Source organism: Haliaeetus leucocephalus, unplaced genomic scaffold (genome assembly GCF_000737465.1).
Source record: "Haliaeetus leucocephalus isolate CR32 unplaced genomic scaffold, Haliaeetus_leucocephalus-4.0 Scaffold1000, whole genome shotgun sequence".
NCBI classification, from domain to species: Eukaryota; Metazoa; Chordata; class Aves; order Accipitriformes; family Accipitridae; genus Haliaeetus; species Haliaeetus leucocephalus.
The window spans coordinates 2,566,877-2,585,722 of NW_010973436.1; the positions used below are offsets into that span (position 1 = coordinate 2,566,877).

At 64.0% G+C, this 18,846-nt stretch overlaps 2 protein-coding genes across 2 annotated transcripts in view; one reads left to right on the plus strand and one right to left on the minus strand.

Annotated features, from left to right (window-relative positions):
• The window catches only part of SMPD2 (sphingomyelin phosphodiesterase 2, neutral membrane (neutral sphingomyelinase)), a 4,191-nt gene extending 298 nt beyond the window's left edge, over window positions 1-3,893 (plus strand). The window contains exons 2-11 of the mRNA XM_010584645.1: window positions 721-824; window positions 1,247-1,343; window positions 1,486-1,562; window positions 1,834-1,927; window positions 2,016-2,105; window positions 2,470-2,552; window positions 2,769-2,901; window positions 2,975-3,079; window positions 3,161-3,317; window positions 3,550-3,893. Of these exons, the coding sequence (XP_010582947.1) occupies window positions 775-824; window positions 1,247-1,343; window positions 1,486-1,562; window positions 1,834-1,927; window positions 2,016-2,105; window positions 2,470-2,552; window positions 2,769-2,901; window positions 2,975-3,079; window positions 3,161-3,317; window positions 3,550-3,893 (1,230 nt within the window). The 5' untranslated portion in view covers window positions 721-774. The remainder of the gene's footprint in view (window positions 1-720; window positions 825-1,246; window positions 1,344-1,485; window positions 1,563-1,833; window positions 1,928-2,015; window positions 2,106-2,469; window positions 2,553-2,768; window positions 2,902-2,974; window positions 3,080-3,160; window positions 3,318-3,549) is intronic.
• Window positions 3,894-4,611: 718 nt separating this feature from the next.
• Window positions 4,612-17,912, minus strand: MICAL1 (microtubule associated monooxygenase, calponin and LIM domain containing 1). Its single transcript, XM_010584646.1, has 26 exons — window positions 17,841-17,912; window positions 13,618-13,825; window positions 13,261-13,539; window positions 12,251-12,458; window positions 12,032-12,148; window positions 11,733-11,831; window positions 11,499-11,654; window positions 11,181-11,281; window positions 10,651-10,908; window positions 10,119-10,234; window positions 9,910-10,036; window positions 9,561-9,633; window positions 8,930-9,080; window positions 8,667-8,854; window positions 8,443-8,552; window positions 8,308-8,358; window positions 8,133-8,210; window positions 7,609-7,777; window positions 7,438-7,520; window positions 6,881-7,328; window positions 6,678-6,760; window positions 6,427-6,525; window positions 6,209-6,302; window positions 6,028-6,127; window positions 5,854-5,927; window positions 4,612-5,750 (listed from the first exon to the last, which is right to left on the minus strand). Exons 3-26 carry the CDS (start codon window positions 13,519-13,521, stop codon window positions 5,620-5,622), a joined length of 3,375 nt encoding a protein of 1,124 aa, XP_010582948.1. The 5' UTR covers window positions 13,522-13,539; window positions 13,618-13,825; window positions 17,841-17,912; the 3' UTR covers window positions 4,612-5,619.
• Window positions 17,913-18,846: the final 934 nt, after the last annotated feature.

Below are 18,846 nucleotides of genomic sequence, written 5' to 3' on the forward strand. Positions count from 1 at the left end.
GGGGGGGTGCTCAGCTCCGGTAGGAAAAGCCGGTATGAGCACGGCGTAGGGACGGGATGAGCCGCTCGGTAATCCCGCCGGGGCAGGCAGAGCCCGGCTGCCCGCACTCTGCTGCCTGTACCCGGCTGCCTGCACCCCGCTGCCCGTCCCCGGCATCCTGGAGCCCCGGGTTTGCTCTTTTGTCTTTAAAACGGACAATGTCCCCGGGAGCCGAGGGTGGGAGATGCGGGGCCGGCAGAGCCCCCACCAGCAAACAGCGTTGGGGGGGCTCCGGGAGCTGCGGGGTTTGGGGTCTTCGAAAGTATCCGTGGGCTTCCCAAGCGGGGAGGTGGGTGGTGGGGTGTCTCATGCCCGTGCCTCGCAGCACCGCTTTGAAGCCGGGGTTTAAAGTCCACCCAGGAACACAACTCAGTGGCAGAGAAAGGGTTTGAGCCCTGCACCCCATCCCTGGCCCAACGGTGTCCCCATCCGCGGGACAGAGGCATCACCCGTGTGGTTTGGGTACCTGGGTCCCTGTTTGGGGGCAAGTTGGGGTTCAGGATGGGCGTTGCGGGCGGGAGAGGAGGGGATGGTGTGGGCCACGGTGGAGCACCCCGAGCACTCCTCCCTCCCAGCCTTTGCCTCGGCTCGGCCCCTGCGCCGCAGCAGCCTGGCTCCCCGGCTCTGCCCCGTGCCCTGCGCCAGCTGCCCAGGGCTGTCACCTCAACCCGCTCCCCGCAGGACCCCCTTTCTGCCCAGCGTTGCCCTCCGGCCCCCACGAAGCCCCAGCAAGCAATGGAGGGAGATCTCACCCTGCAGCTCCGCATCTTTGACCTCAACTGCTGGTGAGTCCAGAGTTTGCCAGGGCTGCACAGGTGGGGACAGGGACACCCGCACCGGGAGAGGGGTCCCACCTTGGTGTCACATTCATGTCCCCTTCTTTTTGGGGACGCACCGCTCTCCCAGCCCCAAAGGGTTGTGAGGTGCTCGGCTGAGCAGTGCCCCATGTCCCCTCCGTGCCTTCTCCCCCAGAAAAGGGCCCCCCATTCGCACCCCAACCAGCTGCCTCAATTTTGCAGGTAGGAAAAGCTGTCCCCAAACAGCCTCCCTGCACGTCCCTCTTGTCCCCATGTCCCCACATGGCCCGTTCCCCCTCCCATCTCCCCCAGTCTGCATCCTGCCCATACCAGTTGTGGGTCCTGGTGTGCCCCGACAGACCCCATCACCTTGTCCCCTCCAAGTTGTGACCGTCACCCCTATGCGGCAGGGCCATCCGCTACCTGAGCAAGCGGCGGCAGGAGCGCGTCCAGCTCATCGGGGACATGCTGCGCCGGGAGCGCTTTGACCTGGTGCTTCTCCAGGAGGTGAGGGCAGCCTGTGAGCTGAGTGTGTCCGTTCTCAGCCCATGAGCTGAGTACGCCTGTTCTCAGCCCGTGAGAGGAGCGTGCCCGTTCTCAGCCCATGAGATGAGTGCGCCCATTCTCAGCCCATCCCGCTGTTCTCCAGGTGTGGAGCGAGCAGGACTACAGCGACCTGAAGGCGAGGCTGGGAGGTTGCTACCCCTTCTCCCATTATTTCCGCAGGTGAGAGGGGCCTGGTTGCCCCCCCCTCCCTGGGGCTGTCCATGGGGTGGTGACAGGGCTGTGCCACATCCTCAGTGTTTGTCACATGGAGAGACTGGTGTGGGTGCTGCAGGTCACCTCTGTCACCATGGGAGACTCCACGCCTGGAGAGTGGGATGTTCATGGGAGCACACTGGGACCCAGGCATCCAGGAAGCCCCCTTGGCTCAGGGCTGGGGGGAGGCAGAGTTGGGGGGACCACGTTTCCTAACTGTGCTTTTCCCCTCCTGCAGCGGGGTGATCGGCAGCGGCCTCTGCATCTTCTCCAGATTCCCCATCCTGGACACCCTCCTCTACCAGTACTCACTGAACGGGTACCCCTACATGGTGAGTGGGGCAAGGGGCACATGGCACCACGGTGCCTGGCCCCATGGAGCCTGACTGGTCCCGACCTGCTCCCCTTCCCCTCCGGCAGCTCCAGCACGGGGACTGGTTCTGTGGCAAGTCCGTCGGCCTCGTCATCATTAAGATCTCCGGGATTCTCTTCAATGTCTATGTCACCCATGTGAGCACCCTGGGGAAGGACCTGGGGGGTGATGATGGGGAGGAGAGGGACAAGTGGCCGTACCCCTCCTTCGCTGTCCCCTTGCTTTAACCATTGCTCTGCACTGTCTCTCCTGGGACTATGCACTGATTTAATTAAATATTGCTCTGGAGGGGGGCTGGGGAGGGGACAGGGACCCATGACCTGGCTGTGCAATGGGGTGAGCATCCCAGGCTGTCCCCAGGGGAGGTGAGATGAAGACAGAGGGGTTGGCCAGACCCCAAAGGGACCGTCTAGAGGGGCTGGGTGGGTTTGCAGGAAGCCTCGGAGCTGGGCAGGTGCCGGCATGGGGGTCACAGCCACTTTACACCCCGCCTCTCGCCAGCTGCATGCTGAGTACTGCCGGGAGAAGGACGCCTACCTGCCCCACCGCCTGGTGCAGGCCTGGGAGCTGGCGCAGTTCATCCGGTGAGCAGCCGTGGGGTGTCCCACGGGGTCCCCCCACCGCAGGTCTCTGGGGCGTGCACGGTCACCCCTGCCCCTGGGGCTTGCACTATGGAGAACTCCTAGTTGCACCAGTCCCAGTCAGGAGTAAGGCTGGGGAGCAACCGGGGAGGGTCCCAGTTACCCCAGTCCAGTGTGGGGCAGGGTGGGGAAGGGGGTTAGCCATCCCCATCCCCGCAGACACACCTCGAAGGCGGCTGACGTGGTGCTGCTGGGAGGGGACCTGAACATGCACCCCGAAGACGTGGGCATCCGGCTGCTGCGCGGCTGGACGGGGTTGCGGGATGCCTTTGCCGAGGCCACGCGCTTTGAGGTGAGCGGCAGGGGGTAAGCGGGGTCCCGGGGCACACCGAGAGCCCCCCACCCACCCAGGTGCTTGCTCTCAGGGCTGCGAGGACGGCTGCACCCTCATCCCCAACAACTGCTTCACCGTCAAGACAGAGCTGCTGCCCTTCCCGCTGGGCATCCGCATCGACTACATCCTCTACAAGGTAATGGGGGGCCCTCAGCCACCAGCCGTGGGTGGCAGCGGGGGGAGGCACCCGCGTGACGCCCCCTTTTCCCTCTCCCAGGCCATCTCCAGCTTCACGGTGAAGTGTGAAGAGCTGAAGACCACCACGGGGACAGCCCCGGGCATGGACATCCCCTTCTCGGACCACGAAGCCGTGATGGCAACGCTGCACATCCGGAGGCAGGGACAGGCTGCGGGTGCCACCCTCGGCACAGCTGGTGAGGTGGGGGGGTGCTGCTGGGGTCCCCCGTGTGCAGGGGTGGGGAGGGACTGGTGGATGGACTGATGGATGAAGATGGAGTTTTTGGGGATATTTCCCCTTGCTTAGGGCATCCCTTGGGGTCCTGCTTGTGGAAGGGTGTGGACAGGGCAGAGCAGTGGGGATGGGGAGAAAAAGGGGTATGGAGGGGTCCCACCCCACCCTGCTGAGCCACCCCTGTCCCCCCGCAGAGCCGATGCTGGCCGACGTGGTGACGGAGGCACGGACGGAGGTGGGCGTGGGGCTGCGGGCAGCGCAGCGGCAACGCTACTCCACGGGCAGGATGGCCGTGCTGGCCCTGCTGCTGCTGCTGCTGCAGGCAGCAGCCGCGCTGGGCGCGCTGGCAGGGCTGGCCGCCGGACAGCCCTTCCCCAAGCTCTCTTTCTCCCTGCTGGCCTTCCTCGCCATCGGCGTCCTCCTTCTCGCCACTGGCCTCCACCTCTTCCACACCATCGAGGTGAAGATGCTGCAGGGCACCGAGGAGCAGATGCGGATGGCGCTGCGGGCGCTGCAGGAGCGTCCCAGCGATGGCTGAGCTGGGGCCGTGGGTGTCCCACGATGTTCCCCCCAGATCCATCCTGGCCCTTTTCGGTCCCTTTTTCTAGTTGACTTCTAGTTTTAGGTGAGCAGCGCTGCGGCTGGCTCGGTAGCGCGGGTTCGACAGCCGCCTTTCCGGGTGGAATTAAGATTTTTGGGGCAGATTCGTCATGTTGACCCCTGTGGGAACCATGATGGAGGCGGGTTTTAATTGCTGGTTTTTTTAATACACTCTTTCTACCTGGAGGGACCCGCTGGTGTGGGTGGGAGGCTCAGCCTCCCCTTGCCTGGGGTGGCCTCAGGGGCTCCCAGTGAAAGCTGGTGACTGCTCCGGCAACCAGATTTAACTCATATAGAAAATAAAGATGGTATTTTAGCCCTTGGCACCAGGTCGGGGAGGCTTTATTCGAAGTGGGGGGGGGGGTTGCAGCAGGATAATAGGGCTGGTGCAAACAAAAGGCACACGGGAGGGTTTGGGGAGGCACTGAAGGGAGCGGCGGGATGAGGGCTGAATGTGGGGGGGGATATCGCTAACGGAGGATCCCGGGCCTGGGACCCCCCATGCCCAACATGGCTGGGGCTGCTGTAAGCACCGTTTGGCCATCGAGGCAACCCTGCAACAGCCAGGGACCTGAGAAAGGTTGGAGAGGTCTGTGCAAAGGCCAGTTCAGCATTGCTAAGCAGGAGAAACCCCAAAGCGGCAAGGAGGACACGGACACCAGCATCCCTTGTCCTCAGTGTCACACAGTGCCAGCCCTGGGCACAGTCCCCTCGGGGAGCTGCTGAAAAAAAAGCCCCTTCCCTGGGCCTGGGGTCTTGCAGGGGGGTTTCTGATCATAGGGATTCTTGCAGCGGCTGGGGAGAGCGTGGATGTGGCACCCAAAAGCAGTGATGCAGAGTGGCAGGATCAGCCCAGTCTGTCTGTCACTGGCCCCACTGTTAGAGCTAGATGTCCCAGGGTGAGATGGATGTCCTGAGTTAGGATGGATGTCCCAGGCTAGGATGGATGTCCCAGGCTAGGATGGATGTCCTGGGTTAGGATGGATGTCCCAGGGTGGCTTCCAGGGGCTGGTCCTGATGCTGCCCCTCCACATTTGGCATCTCCACTGTGAACTGCCTGTGGTGGCCGCAGTCTCATCCTCGCTGCCAGGAGCGAAGCCCTTTGGTGCCCGGGGCATGGGGCTGGCTGGGTAGCGATGGACCAACCTCTCCAGTAGCCAGTGGTGCAGCTCAAGCATGAGGAGCTCTGCCAGACAAAACATTTTCGATGCCCCAGCCAAGCCTCTGGGAAGCGGCTCCTCGAAGGGGTGACGTCTGTGGGACCTCCTGTGCTGGATGAGACCCCGCTTCCCTGTGGGGCTTCTCCTGTAGCAAACCCCAGGCAGAGCCACTGCAGCCCCCGTGTTTTGTAGCCTCCTGCAAATCTCATTTTCAAGCAAGCACAAGGCAAAGGCAATCCAGCCAAGCGCGGGGACGCCCTCTCTGCACCCCAAAAGCCGGGGTGCTCCTCGGTGTCTCCCTATACGGGCGTCCACCAGCAGGTCTGGCCCCTCCACGGCAGGCTTTGGCAAGCAGGGAGCTGGATTCGCCACGGCAGCTGCCTGTGCCTGCGGGCAGCTCAGGCATCACCACCTTCAGAGGCAGCTCAGGGTGATGCTCAGCCAGGGGACACACACCGCTCGTCCCCCCCGGGGAGGAGCCGGTGAGTCCTGGGGCCACACGGATCAGGCCCGCAGCTCGCTGAGCCGCTTCTCCTCCTGGATGTGGATGAGGACGTTGCGCTTGTTCACCACGTCCAGCAGCTGCACCAGGATCTCCTGCTCGGCCACACGCTCCTCGGGCGTCTTCAGGGATTCTGGGGGAGCAGGGGGCTGGAGCAGGGCTGGGTGGGCCACAGCCCCGGCCCTGGTCCCCCCGCCGTGCACAGGGACGCCCCCCCGGCACACGCCAGTACTCACCCTCCCTGTTCATGTAGCACCGGAGCTTCTGGTCGAGCTGCCACTGCTGCTCCTCCAGCTTCAGCTCCTGCACCCTGCGGGGAGGGAGGGGGGGGGGCTGGGTGCTGGGCTCAGGGGGGCTAGGGTGAGCTGAGCCCCCATGCTGACTGGGAGGCATCCCCCCCCAAGCCTTACGCAATCATGAGGTCTGACTCCTCGGACATCAGGCTGTTCTTCTTCTGGACCAGGTACAGCAGCTGGTTCATCCACTGCGTCTTCTGGTCGGCTGGGGTGCCTGCAGGGCAGGGGGGTTATGAGTGGGGCGCAGACCCCCCTGGTCACAGGGGTCACGGTGCTCCATCCGCCCTGGCCTTACCACCCTCATCCCGGAGTAACTTCTCCAGCTTGATGCCCTGCTGCTCCAGCTCCCGGAATGTCACCTCGATCTCCTCCAGCCGCCTCTGGATGGCCTGTGAGGGAAGGGCAGTGCTTGCCCATGGGCCAGCACCTCCCGGCATGCAGCCACCAGCAGTGGGATGGAGGGGACAGGGGATGGCACTGGGCTGGGGACCCGGCTTTCCCCCGTGGGGCTACCTGGGCTTTGCAGAACCGCTTCATCTGGGCTTCCCTGGCCCGGCGGGTCAGTGTGCGCTTCCAGGTGGGGTATTTCTCCTCTTCACCCAGGTCCAGGCACTGTGAAGGGATGGTGGCACAGGCGGGGGGGGGTCAGTCCCTGCACCGGGCACCTCCTGCCCCGGCAGCCCCGGCAGAGCCGGACCCAACACCTCTGTGAGAGGTGACACCGGCAAGAGCCCCAGCCACCGCCGCTCGGGGAACGCACTCACCCAATCTGCCATGATGCCAAGGTCTGTGCCTTCCTCCTCCTCCTTCTCCTCTTCCTCTTCCTCGCTGTCACTCTCCTCCAAAGCTGCCCCAAGGAAAGAGCCATTTTGGGCTGGTGCCTCATGAGCAAGATGTGGGGCACGGCAGGGTACCGGAGGGACCCAGAGTCCTGCTTGGCCAGAGACTCCAGCTTGTAGCCACCTACCTTCCTCCACAGCCATTTCCTCCTCCTTCTCCCAGGTGCCTTGTCCCTGCCACAGGGCAGGGAGGGCCTCGGGTGCTGCTTGGAGCCGCAGACGAGCCGGCTTCGGTGGCGGCTCGGGCTCTGCTTCACTGGTGAGGTTCAGCGTGGACAGCTTGAGCTTCTCTAGTGGTGTGAGGACGATCTTCCTCCTGCCCCCGCTCTCCTCACCCTCCTCTGCTGCCCCTTGGGGCTCCACTCTGGGACCTTCCTCCTCCTTTGCATCCCCCCCGGGCTGTGCCGGCAGCTCCTGCTCCTCCATGTCACCAGCATCCTCCACATCCTCTGCTGCCCCAGGCTCTCCCCCTGGCTGTGGGGCTGCTGGTGGGGGCTGTGGGGGACCGGGTACCCCCTCCTTGGGGGACACACACGGGCTCCCAGCATCCGAGGTCAGGCGGGCAGCGGCAGCATCCTAGGGCAGAGCCAGCAGCAGAGGGGTGATGCAGCACGGGGCCATGCCTGAGCATCCCCCCTCCCTTCTGCCTTTCCTCCATCATCTACAGGGATTTACGGTGACTTACCCCATCAGGCAGGGCCAGGGGCTCATCCTGGGGTAGGTCCATGCCGGGTGGATTGGGGTAGTGAAGCGAGCAGTAAAAGTGACCTAGGTGGGGGGGCCCAAACCCATGTGACAACCCGCAAGGTGGAGAAGCCTTGCCCCCAGCATCCCCTCTCCCCAAAACCCGCCTCACCGTCCTCCTCGTTGAAGGTGTAGTCGCCCAGGCGCAGGGTGGCCCCGCACCGCCAACACTGGAAGCAGCCGCGATGGAAGAAGTGTCCCTCGGCACTGGCTCGCTCCAGGATGTAGACACGGCGGCCGCAGAAGTAGCAAGCGTCGCTGCTCTCCCCGCGGGCCGGCGGCTGCAGGGGAAGAGGACAGGCTGGGGTGGCACTGGGGTGCTGGCACCCACCCTGTCCTGGGGCTTTGCTGGCAGCCCAGGGGGTTTGGGGAGGGGGGCGGCTTTTCCCCTCTTGCAGAGGTGGGTCTGGGTGCTCGGGACGGGTTTGCTGGCACCAGCAAGGGAGCGGCAAGTCTTGGCTCCGGAAAACCAGTTGGGTCAGGAAACAGGCAGGGAGGAGCCGGGAGCCTGTGGGCGTTCGCTTGCACAGCCCCGGTCCCAGCCCTTGGCTCGGCCCCACCAGCCGCCCGTGCCCCCCAAGCAACCCTCCCCCCCACAGCTGGACTCCCCCACCCCGGGGTGACACGAGGACCGACCTGCCCTGGGTCCGTCGGGGCAGTTTGTGGCAGCTCACGGGCACTGTCCAGAATGTCTCCATCCAGCCCTGTGTCCAGCTACGAGCAACCCAAGGGGAGGGTCAGCCCCCCACTCTCCCCCCGGGTCGGCTGCACCCTGGCAGAGCGTCCCTCGAGACACTCAAGGTAGACCCACCTCGGCGTCCCTGCGGCTCCTTTTGGCCTCAGCATCCTTCTGGGTACTGTCCTGCAAATGCAAAGGGGGTGGCTAGGATGGGGAGGGGGGGCATGGTTTTGGGGTGGCACGAGTGTCTGGGTGGGCGTCCCTCACCTGGGCACGCTTGTGTGTCAGGTTCCAGCTCTTCTGCAGCTTGCTGAGGAAGAGGATGGCCCCTCGTGTGCCGCGGGGAGACAGTGGCTTCTTGCTGACCTCCTCCACCTCTGCACAGAGGGGACACGGCCATGCTGGTGGGACCCACCCTACAAAGGGAGGGGCACCCACCCAGCCCCTATGGGGCTCAGGATGGGATAAACGCCCCCCACCAAATCCTGTACCTGGAGAGGTCTTGAAAGCTTCATAAAACTGGCTGAGGTAGGTGATGAGCCCCAGGCGGTCGGGCTCTGCCATGGTGGCCATCTCGGCGCTGGAGAGGACGGGCTGGATGCCCAGCTCCTGCTCTGCCACGTCCAGCATCATCTGGTGGGTCTGGATGGGATCCTGGGTGTCCATGGAGTCAAAGTCCCTGCAGGGAGACACGGGTGCCGTCAGGGTAGGCTCCGCAGGGTGGGTTGTCCCAGGGGGGGTCCTGGGCACTCACACCAGGTCGGGGCGGAAGCGATGGATGAGGGCGCAGAGGGCCAAGCCGCTGGTCCAGGAGGTGGTGAAGTCGGTCACTGCCACACCGTGGTACCCGGCCGTGCTGGCCTGGCACCAGCTCAGCAGTTCTTCGTAGGCATCTCCAGAGACCGCTGGGAAGGCAGCATACGTCCCCATCCCAAAAAGGCAGGGACACCCCCCAGCCAGCTCCCTCCCCAGCATCAGTGTTTTAGTGGGGAAGGGGTCCCATGGGAAATGACGTGAGACCCCCCCCCCCATGCAACCACCCGCCGCGAGGCTCAACAAATGGGTTGATAAAGCATCCATCAATATTTCATCATAGCTCAGCATCAGCGCAAGCCAGAATGAGGGGGACAACCCCCCCTTAAAGGCAGCTGGGGGGCTGTGTCCCCACGGGGCCATGGGCAGAGGGAACGGAAACCAGTGGTGCCACTGGGATGGAAACACAGCCGCTGCTGGGAGGAGCACGGCAGCCAGCTGGACACCAGCCAGGGCTCGAGAAAAGAAGGATGGGGATGAAAATCAGGGCAGGAGCTGCTCTGGCATGGGCTGCCAGGAGGAACGGGGGGTTCTGGCGCCAGGGGGGCCGGGGCAGGACTGGCTTTTCCTACCGGTGCTGAGCCGGTTGTCACTCTTCCTCTTGGGGTCCACCTCCACCATGCCCACGAGGTAGAGGTCCCGGACCTGCCGATGGGGACGTGCCGGTGGCAGGTCACCCCCTGCACAGAGCCAGCAGCACCATGCAGGGAGCTTGCCCCAGCAAGGGAGACACGTGGACCCCCCCCGCACACCTCCCCAGAACCACCCGCATCCACAACGGGCAATGCATTAAATGCCCTGGGGACCAACAGCTTCAGCCTCACACCCTTTGGGGACAGGGGACCGTGCAAACTGGTGTCACCCTGACTGCTGGGGAGGCTGGGCTGGATGGCTGCCCCATGGCAGGACCTGGCCGGGTACCTGGCTGGCTTTGATGGCCTGCAGGTTGATGTTGGGGTAGCGCGTGGCTGGATCGATGCTGTACTGGCTGATGTTCTTGTTGGTGTTGTCTGGGGAGGTCTGCGAGAGGTGCTGGTAGATGCTCTCCCTGGGTACAAGGGACAGGGCTGGGCTCAGTGCCACCATCCTCGCCCATTCTGGAACCAGCCCAGCGGGACAGGGACACTCACCTCTCGGCCAGCACCTCCAGCGGAGGTGTCCCGGCCGCCCACCGCCGCACCATCCACGCCGCGTCGAAGGCGGCGAGGAAGCCCCTGGCCACGCCGGTGCCCAGCGGCCAGAAGGGCTGCAAAGGCAAAGGCAGAGAGAGATGGAGCTGGAGCCGCACGGCCGGTCGGGGCGGCTGGGAGGAGGCTGGGAGCTGCCGGGCTTGGCCAGGGATGAAAGTGGGGAGCGGCGGCAGGACGCGCAGGGAGAGGATGGGTGGCTGTCTCCTCCCCGGCTGGTATGGCTGCGTCTGGGGAGGAGCTGGGCTGCTCCTCTGCCTTGAAACCACCCCAGATCTCCAGTGGGGCTGGGGAAGGGGACAACCCCACCAAAGCATCCTGCTACTGGGACTTGGGGAGCCTGCTCCCAGGGATGGGGTGCACCGCGCAGCTGGGGCGAGAAGCGCTTTGGGAGGGGGAACGTATTGCAACCAACGCATCTTGCAGGGAGAGGGGAAACTGAGGCACATATTGGTGCTGCAAGGGGGACCCTCACCTCCACCAGGCAGTCGCCCACCAGCCCGAGGAGCAGACGGGCCCCGTTGTGCTCCCGCACCAGCGCCGCGTTCTCTGAACGTGTCATGCAGGTGAAGTCGAACATGTCGACATCTGGCAGGTCCCGGTGGTTGAGGGCAAACTCCAGTTCTGGCAGGCGGTAGTTGGTGGAGAAGTTGGCAGCTTCTTTGGCATAGCTGAGGAGGGCATCCCGGTTCACGTTCTCCGGGGACAGGAGGCTCTCGATGTCTGCTTTGTCCTGTGGGGATGAGGTGAAGCTGGTTGGGATGCGGGAGGAGGTGTTTGCCCCCCAGCCTGGGTGCAGCCAGCTCTGGGGTGAGGCTGTGCCACTGGGCTTGAGACTGTGAGCCCCCCAAAAGGATTTTTCCCCCAGCACAGGCAACAGCTGCTGAAGCCCCCACCATCCCAGGGGTGCACGGTCAAACCAGCACCTATGATTTGCATCCCACCCTCCAGGCTTTCAGCCACCCATTGCTATGGGATCCCGGGGCCAGATCCTGCCCTCCTCACCTGGAGGATGACCCCCTTCTTGAGCAGGCTCTGCTTCTTGGCCGTCATGACAAAATAGTGAGTGTCGTCCTTGTAGTAGACGATGTTTTCCAGGTCGATGCCTGGTGATGTGGAAGGGGCTGAGCTGAGCCACAGGGCAAAGCCAGGGCCACGGGGAGCCCCTGCACTGTGTTCAGCCACCAAATGTCCCCTGCAATGGGGTACCATGTGGGGACATACATCCCATCACAGAGGGGCATCCTGGGGCTGACCCTCCAGCTGCACCAAGAGGGGAGAGGGACCCCCAGCACCGCCCATGCTGGGGCCAGGGCCACTGACCCGTTTTGTTGTAGAGGTTTTGGAAGAACTTCTGATTGTAGATTCGAGCCACGCCGCTGATCTCGGCCACCTCCACCTCAGCCCGGCTGTGGCGGTTGATGAAGTTGGTGGTGATGCCGATGGCCAGCTTCCCCCGCGTCTCCTTCCGCTTGAATCCTGCGGGATGGGAGAGGTGTGAGCCCCCACCCAGCCCCCCATACCAATCCCGGGGATGCAGGGACCCACTGCTGTCACCTTCAGGGACAAATTTGCCGCCACCAGCTGAGATGAGGACGTCGAACTCGTAGTGGCTGAGCGGAGAGGAGCCGGGCTGCAGCACAGCACACCAGCCGCCTGCGGGGAGAGGGACGGTCACGAGCATGCTGGGTCTCAGCTGGGACCTGCTCCGGGGAGGGCGAGAGGCTTGCATCTCATCCCCCCACCCCCAGAAAGGCATGCCCCAGGCTAGCAGAGGGACTGAGGGGCTCAGAGCGGCCACCCACAGCCCCGTCCTTGTCCCCAGGGATGCCACCCACCCCGCAGTGATACCTTACCCTGTCCGCCCACCTTGCCCGCGGGGGGGACAAGGCCCTTGAACTGCACGTTGATGTGCACCTCCACCCCCAGGAGCAGAGCCACCTTCAGCAGGATCAGCTGGAGCTGCCGGATACCTGGGAGAGGGGACACTCAGGGCTGCACCCCCCCATCCCTGGGCTCCCCACAGTGAGGGGACCCCGGGGGTGCAGAACTTAGTCCCCCCAAAAAAAACTCACTGATGTGGTCCAGTGTGCCGGTGCAGAAGCGCCCATAAAACTTCTTGGCACCCAGCGCCCGCAGGTCGTGGATAGTGAAGGGCCAGAGGTGCAGGACGTTGTTGCGGGAGAAGGAGTCCCGCTTCTCCAGCAGCACCACGCGGGCACCCAGCAGCGCCAGTTCGATGGCCACCCGCAGCCCACAGGGGCCGGCCCCCACCACCAGGCACTGCGAAGGGGATGGGTAGTGTGAAGGGGACGGGCACCCCCCCCAAAATGGGGGTTTGGGTAAACCCCCAGGGAGCTCAGCGCTGCCACAAGCAGCATCTCTTCCTTTCTCCGGGTCAGGATCTGGCTCTCCCCCCTATTTCCCTTTTCTCCCGGGCTGCAAGTACTGCTTCTCCCTGCAAAGTGGGGGGCCTTCTGGGGTGCCCCCCCAGCCTCCTCGCCTGCCTGAACCTTGCCTTTGCATGTGGCAATGGGAGCAATTAAAACGCTCGGTGAGATAAGGCGTGCACGTCTCCTGCCTGCTGCGGCCCGGGAACAGGGAGATTTCACCAGCAACAGGCTCAAAACCAGGACTCGGGTTTGATCTCCCGCCAGCCCCTGTGCAGGGCTGGGAGGACGACGGGGCACCAGCAGTGGGGACAAAACCTCTGGGACAAGGGGACAGAAATAGGGTCCCCAAGCCCCAGGGGGATATCCTACCCCAACATGCTCCTGTCCCCCAGAAAGGGCTCGGCAGGTCCTTCTGCCCCTTTGCAGCCCCCCCATGGGATGTTCCCAGCAAGGAGCAGCCAGGAGGAGGAAGGACGCCACTGGCTGGGTGGCACCGAGGTGGCATCACGCCATGGGGAGGGGAGTGGCACTAATTAACATCCTGTCCCATTAAACTCCGCCAACCTCCTGCCCAGCACATTCCACATCCTCCCGGGGTGGGGGCCAGGGTGCCCCAAGGGATGCTCTCACCCCGGGGGACAAGGATGTAGGGCACGGAGGGACCCAAACCCCATGCTCCATGTCCCCGGTACCTTGGTGCTGGCACAGGCTGTGCCCTGGTCGTAGTCCTTGTGCCCGGCTTTCTTATCCAGCTTGCTCCACAGGGCCTTGGCACTCCAGTAGTTGAGGGCAGCCTTGAGGCCATGGTAGAGCTGCAGCCCGCTGCCCTGCAGCCCCAGCTGCTGGCACAGCTCCCCGAAGCAGCCCAGCACTTCCTGGCACTCTCCGGCACGCAGGAATCTCTCGAAGATGGCATGGGCCGGGTTGCCCGGCTCATCGGCCGGCACACTCATCCTGCTTCACCCAGCAGCCTGGTGAGGGACGGCAGAGATATGTGTGGCGGAGGGACTCTCCAGGACCCCCACCCTCAAACCCACCCAATACCAGACCTGGTGTCTCGGCACGAGGTTTCCCAGCCGGGGGTGCCGTTGGGTGATGGTGCTACCAAAATCGGGGTCCTCTGCAGCAGCGGCTGGCGGAGCCTCCCCCGGGCGCTGCACCCAGCGAGCCACGGTGTCACCCTGCTGCGGTGACGTCAGGGGAGGGGACGGAGAGGGCTGCAGTGGCAGCAAGCGGCTTCCTCCATACAGTCTGTACCTGCAGCAGCCGAGAGCAGAGCAAAGTGTTTTGGAGCAAAGATGCCACTTCCTTCCTCTTCACCCTCAGCCTCGCTGGGGGAGGGATGAGCAGAGGCGTCCCAGCCACAGGGACAAACCACAGTTCCCCCAAAAACCAGCAAGACCCAGCCCTGGGGCAGGAGAGATCAGGATTGGACCCATCCCACCAGCCTGGCTTTTGCAACAGGAGTGGGGCGACTTTCCACCCCCACCTCTGCCTCTGCCACCCCCGGAGCGGGGCGGAAGCAGATTAGCACAGAGGAAACACTGGTGGGGAAATGAGAGAAAAGCTAAACCACCGTACGAACGGCCCCGTCATACCAGGGAACCCGTGGGCGGAGGGGTGCAGTACATTCCCCTGTAGGGACCCCAACCCCCCCTACCCCTGGCATCTCCCAGGGGACCAGCACTCCTTGCATCCGCCTCCCACTCCTGGCACCGTCCCCCCAGAACCGTCCCATGCCACCCTCTGTCTTGCCAGCCGGAGCATGAAGCACAAAGCTTTGCCCTTTCCAGCCGTTGTCGCCAAGCCCCGGGGGCTGGAAAACCCTCCCCCAGCCTGGCAAAGCAGCTGGCGGAGACGGGCACTGCCAAGGAGGAACCGGTGAAAAGGCTCAGTAAACTGGAGCGCTTCTACCTTTGAACCATCGCTCTTTGCCCTCTTGCTGCTTGGCGTTACTGGTGGGCACGTCGCAGCACCCTGAAGCCCCCAGTAGGATGCCAGAGAGGGAAGGACACCAAGTCCGAGCCAAGCTGCCCTCGATTGGGCAGGGGAAAGGAAGAGTTTAAGTTTTGGGCTCAAAAGCCCAAATTCTAGCTGGGTTTCAAGTTCAATCTTGCTCCAGCAGCTTCCAGACACCCGCGTGTGCTTTGCAAGGCCAGCTGGAGCCACAGAGGATGCAAAGCACTTCTGCAGGTCACCTTCCCTCCCCAGCATCACAGCCAGGAAATCCCGGCATTTTAACCTTTTCCTTCCTAGGCAGACCCAAGGATAAAGCATCCAGCTGGGCTGGGAGCAGGAGCTGGCACCCACCAGTCCCCACAGTAACAGCATGGGGACAGAAGACACAACCACTGCATTTGTGGCAGGGCTGTGAGACGCGGGGACAGATTTCTGCTCTTCCCCTGAGCACTGCCAGCCCTCTGGCACTGCCAGCGGGACAGAATGAGGAGCCTGGGGAAACTGAGGCAGCGCTGCAAACCTCACCAGAGAGTGCGGGCATGCTGTCCCACTGGCCACCCACCCTCCTCCCATGGGAGGCTGCCCAGGCAGCCGAGCTGGCTGGCTGGGCTCCAGTGCCCTGTGCTGCCGGGGCACAGTGGGTTTTGCCCCGGGGAGCTCACGTTTCTGCACTGGCACCTGCCAAGGCCACCACACAGCAGCCCCAGGGCGATGGGGCAAAGGCAGCTGCCCGGGCTGGGAGCACCCACTCCAGCATCACCAGCCCCTGGCTCCAAATAAAAACCATCTCAAGGCCTCAATTCCCACTGGACACAATGCCGAGGGGAGCATGCTGCCTGGGAAAGCTTTCCAGCCCCAGCGCTTTGGCAGGGAGGCTTGGAGGAGGCAGAACAACAAGCCTTGTGTTACACCAAGTTTCCTACGGAAACGATGCTCGTGCCGGCACGCTGCGTCCCGTTTGGCACTCTCAAATCCCCCCCCCCCAACAATTGTAAGCAAGGACAGAAACCCCCATGGATACTCAGTTCCTGCAGGTTTGATGAAAATAAACAGCTTTCAGCCCACAAAGGCCAGTGCCAGTGAAGGAGGGCACAGGGCTGAACCAGAGGGCCTCCAGCTCTGCTCCTCCCATGAACACCTTTTTCATTTCTTCCCTTAAAACTGCTCCTGCAAGCTGCACGGAAGATGGGGGGGGGGGGGTGGAGCCAGCCCTGACTCAGCTCATGATGTCTCTGGTTGGGGTGGCTGCGGACATGCCTACGGGAACATCGCCCATGACCGGCACATGTGGAGCATCCCTGGAGCAGGGACAGGCTATCCCACTTTGCAAGTCGGGGTCTCCCCCCTGCCCTTGCACAGAGAGAAGAAGCCCCTTGGGAAATGGTGGGGGGAGTTGGCCCGGGGGTGCTGGGCAGCTGGCGAGCTCACGTGTCTCCCAGGCACGTGGAAATGGGGTGGGAAAGGACACGGCTCCATACGGAGCTAATGAAAGCCGGGAGGATTTCCAGCAGCTGCAGATCCCCTTCCAGCTGAGCCTCTCGCCTCGGCCATTGCGCCGGCTCCCAGCATGGACCAGGCTGCTCCGGGTTTGGGATCCAGCCTGGAGGCCCCCGGGCCAGGCTGCTGAGCTGGGCTAGACCCCAGGAAAGTCCTTCCAGCAATCTTGGGGATGGCCCCAAGGCCGGTGGGCAGGGTGGAGGGTTTCTTATGCCTGTCCAACAGCTTGGCCAAAGATCCTGCTTTTTTACTGCTGCCTGAGCTGGGCCGGTGCTGGGAAGGGGCGAAGGCAGCGGGTGCTGCTCTTGCCGGCGTTATTGTGCTCAGGAGAAACATCCCAGGCGTGGGACTGGGCAGGGAGATCGCCTTGGCCGACCCTATGGAAACCTGCCCTAATTTGGCTGGGTTTTAATCCTTGGAGGGAGTGGAAGAATCCCTGTCAGCTCCTCTGGTTTGAGCCGGGGATGTGGGTGCATGGGCACCTCCCGGCTGAGCCCCCCCCTTAGCAAGCTCCCAGTGTGGAGCTGTGGGGAGAAGGGCTAAGGAGAGGGGACAAACCTGCCACCAGCACTAGCGAGGGCAGAGGCTGGCAGCTGCAGGGACGGGGTGTTGCGGTGGAGGGGGTTCCCTTTCAAGGGTGCATAAATCCCCCCTGGAAAGCACATGCCAAAATCCCCCCTCCGAGGTGCAGGACCCAGCCTCAGCTCCTGCAGCTGCCGACAGCAGAAGTGGGCACATCTCCGGGGCATTTTGGTGTTGCCCTTTGCAGGGGGTCCACAAGCCACAGCTTGGCCCAGGGAGCCCTTGGGCAGAGGCAACATTTGGGGTTGGGGGGAGCAAACCTGCTCCCCCTATTTTGGCTGCTCAGCTTTGCCCCCTCTGCCCAGCACCAGCCCCACGGAGGGAGCTGCCTCTTGCAGCCTAATTTTGGTGCAAGGGGAAGTCCTCTCACAGCCAGGCTTTGCATCCCCCATCCTTTTCCTCCTCTCCCACTTCTTCTTCGCCCCCACCTACAGTCATCCCCGCAGGGTCAGCAGGAGACGTGTCTTGGGGTACGGTGGTGAACACCAGGTTTGGTTACCCAGATGCACCAGGGCCTTCATCCACCCCAGGCACAGGGGCTGGGGAACGTGTGCCCCTGACTTCAGCCCTGGGATGGGGTACAGCCCTGAACCCCCAGCTGGGGCTCACTCCTGGGGGGCCCATGGAGCATCCCTCCCCTTGCACCAGGCAGAGGGGTCAGAATGGGGGAAAGGCACTTAGCAAAGCTCTCTCTTCCCACCCCATCCCACTTGGCACTGGGAGCACTGGTGGTACTGGGAACCGTGTCGAGGAGGAGGAGCAGGGTCTGCTCTCTTTTCCCTTTGTCCCGGAGGGAGCAGAGCCCAGGGGCTGGAGGGGGAAAGCAGCAAGGACAGGGTGGGGGCACAGCGCTGCACCCCGGGAGAGGCTTTGGGGAGGGGGCAGCCGGAGACAAAGCGCTATCCCGCCTCCGAGCATCCCCGCTCGGCATCCCGGGGACACGCAGGACACGGGCACGGCGGAGTTGACCGTCCCCCCCCAGCACCCCAAAATCGCCCCTCGGTTTTGGCGACCCCCCCCCCAATCCCCAGCTCGTGGGGCAGGGCGGGGCCCGGAGCGATGCTCTCCGCGGGCGGAGGGGACCAGCCGGCGGGATGCTGTCCGCGTCCCCCCCCCGCTCCTTCCCCGCATCCGAGCGGAGGGACGCGGGGGTGGGGGAGGCAGCAGAGCCCTGCCCCCCCCCCCACCCCACCCTCCCCAGGGATGCTCTGCCCATCCCCACCCCCCAACTCACCTCCAGAGCCTCTCGGAGGGGGAAACTGAGGCACAGCCCCGGGGGTGGGGAGGGGCTCACAGCTGCTCGCAGCCGGGTGAGGACGAGCAGGAAACGGGCTCCGGCTTCGCAAGCAGCTGCCGGCTGGTCCGGCCTTCCCCTCCCCTCCCCTCTCCTCCTCTCTTCTCCCCTCCCCTCCCTTCCCCCACGGCCGGGGGCACCCAGGCGTCCCAGCTGCTGGAAGGCGGTACTGGGAGCAGCCCAGCTCCTGCCCGGGGAGGGGGGCAGCCCCCGGGAAGCTCCCAGCTTTGTGCTGCTGCAAATGTTGCCGCAATTGGGTTTTTCTGTAGTGCTGGAGGCTGAACTCGTCGTCGTGCCCCCCCCACCCTCACCCGCGAGCGGCAGCCCTGCCCTTCCCCACGCCGCGGGACGGGGGGGATGCGCAGCGCAACCCCGGCTGGGTTTTTTTGAATTTTGGGGTGAGAAACTGCTCTTTTTGCAAAGCAAAAGAAAAGATACGGGTGATGAAACTAAACCGCTTTGCTTTCCGCCCCGGCTCTGGCCACCGCACCGTACTTCCCCCCGCAGCCAGAAACAGAGGCCAGGAGGGAGCTGCGGGCGGAGGGGGGGACCCGCTCAGTGCCAGACCCGGACCCCAACCTGTGTCCCAGACCACCACAGCCCTCGTGGAAACTTTTGGGGTGATGTTTCCACCTGGGTCCCCCAGGTGAGAATGGTCCCAGTGGAGTGACGGTACCTTGGGGCAGAGGATGGAGCTGCTGGGGTCACCGAAGATCGCTCCTGGCTGGGTGCTTTTTGGGGTTTTTCTGGCCACGGTGTCCTCAGGGTGCTGCTGGCCGCTTGCCACGGGCCGGGGCAGGTGTCATGGCGAAGGGGCTCGTGGGCCGGTGACGCACAGGGACAACCTGCCACGAGGCTGGGGACGGTGACTCAAGGACACGGGGCGAGCCGCCGTACGGGGTGGGGGTTACGTCGACGGCTGCCCGTGAGTCACCCGTGGCACTGC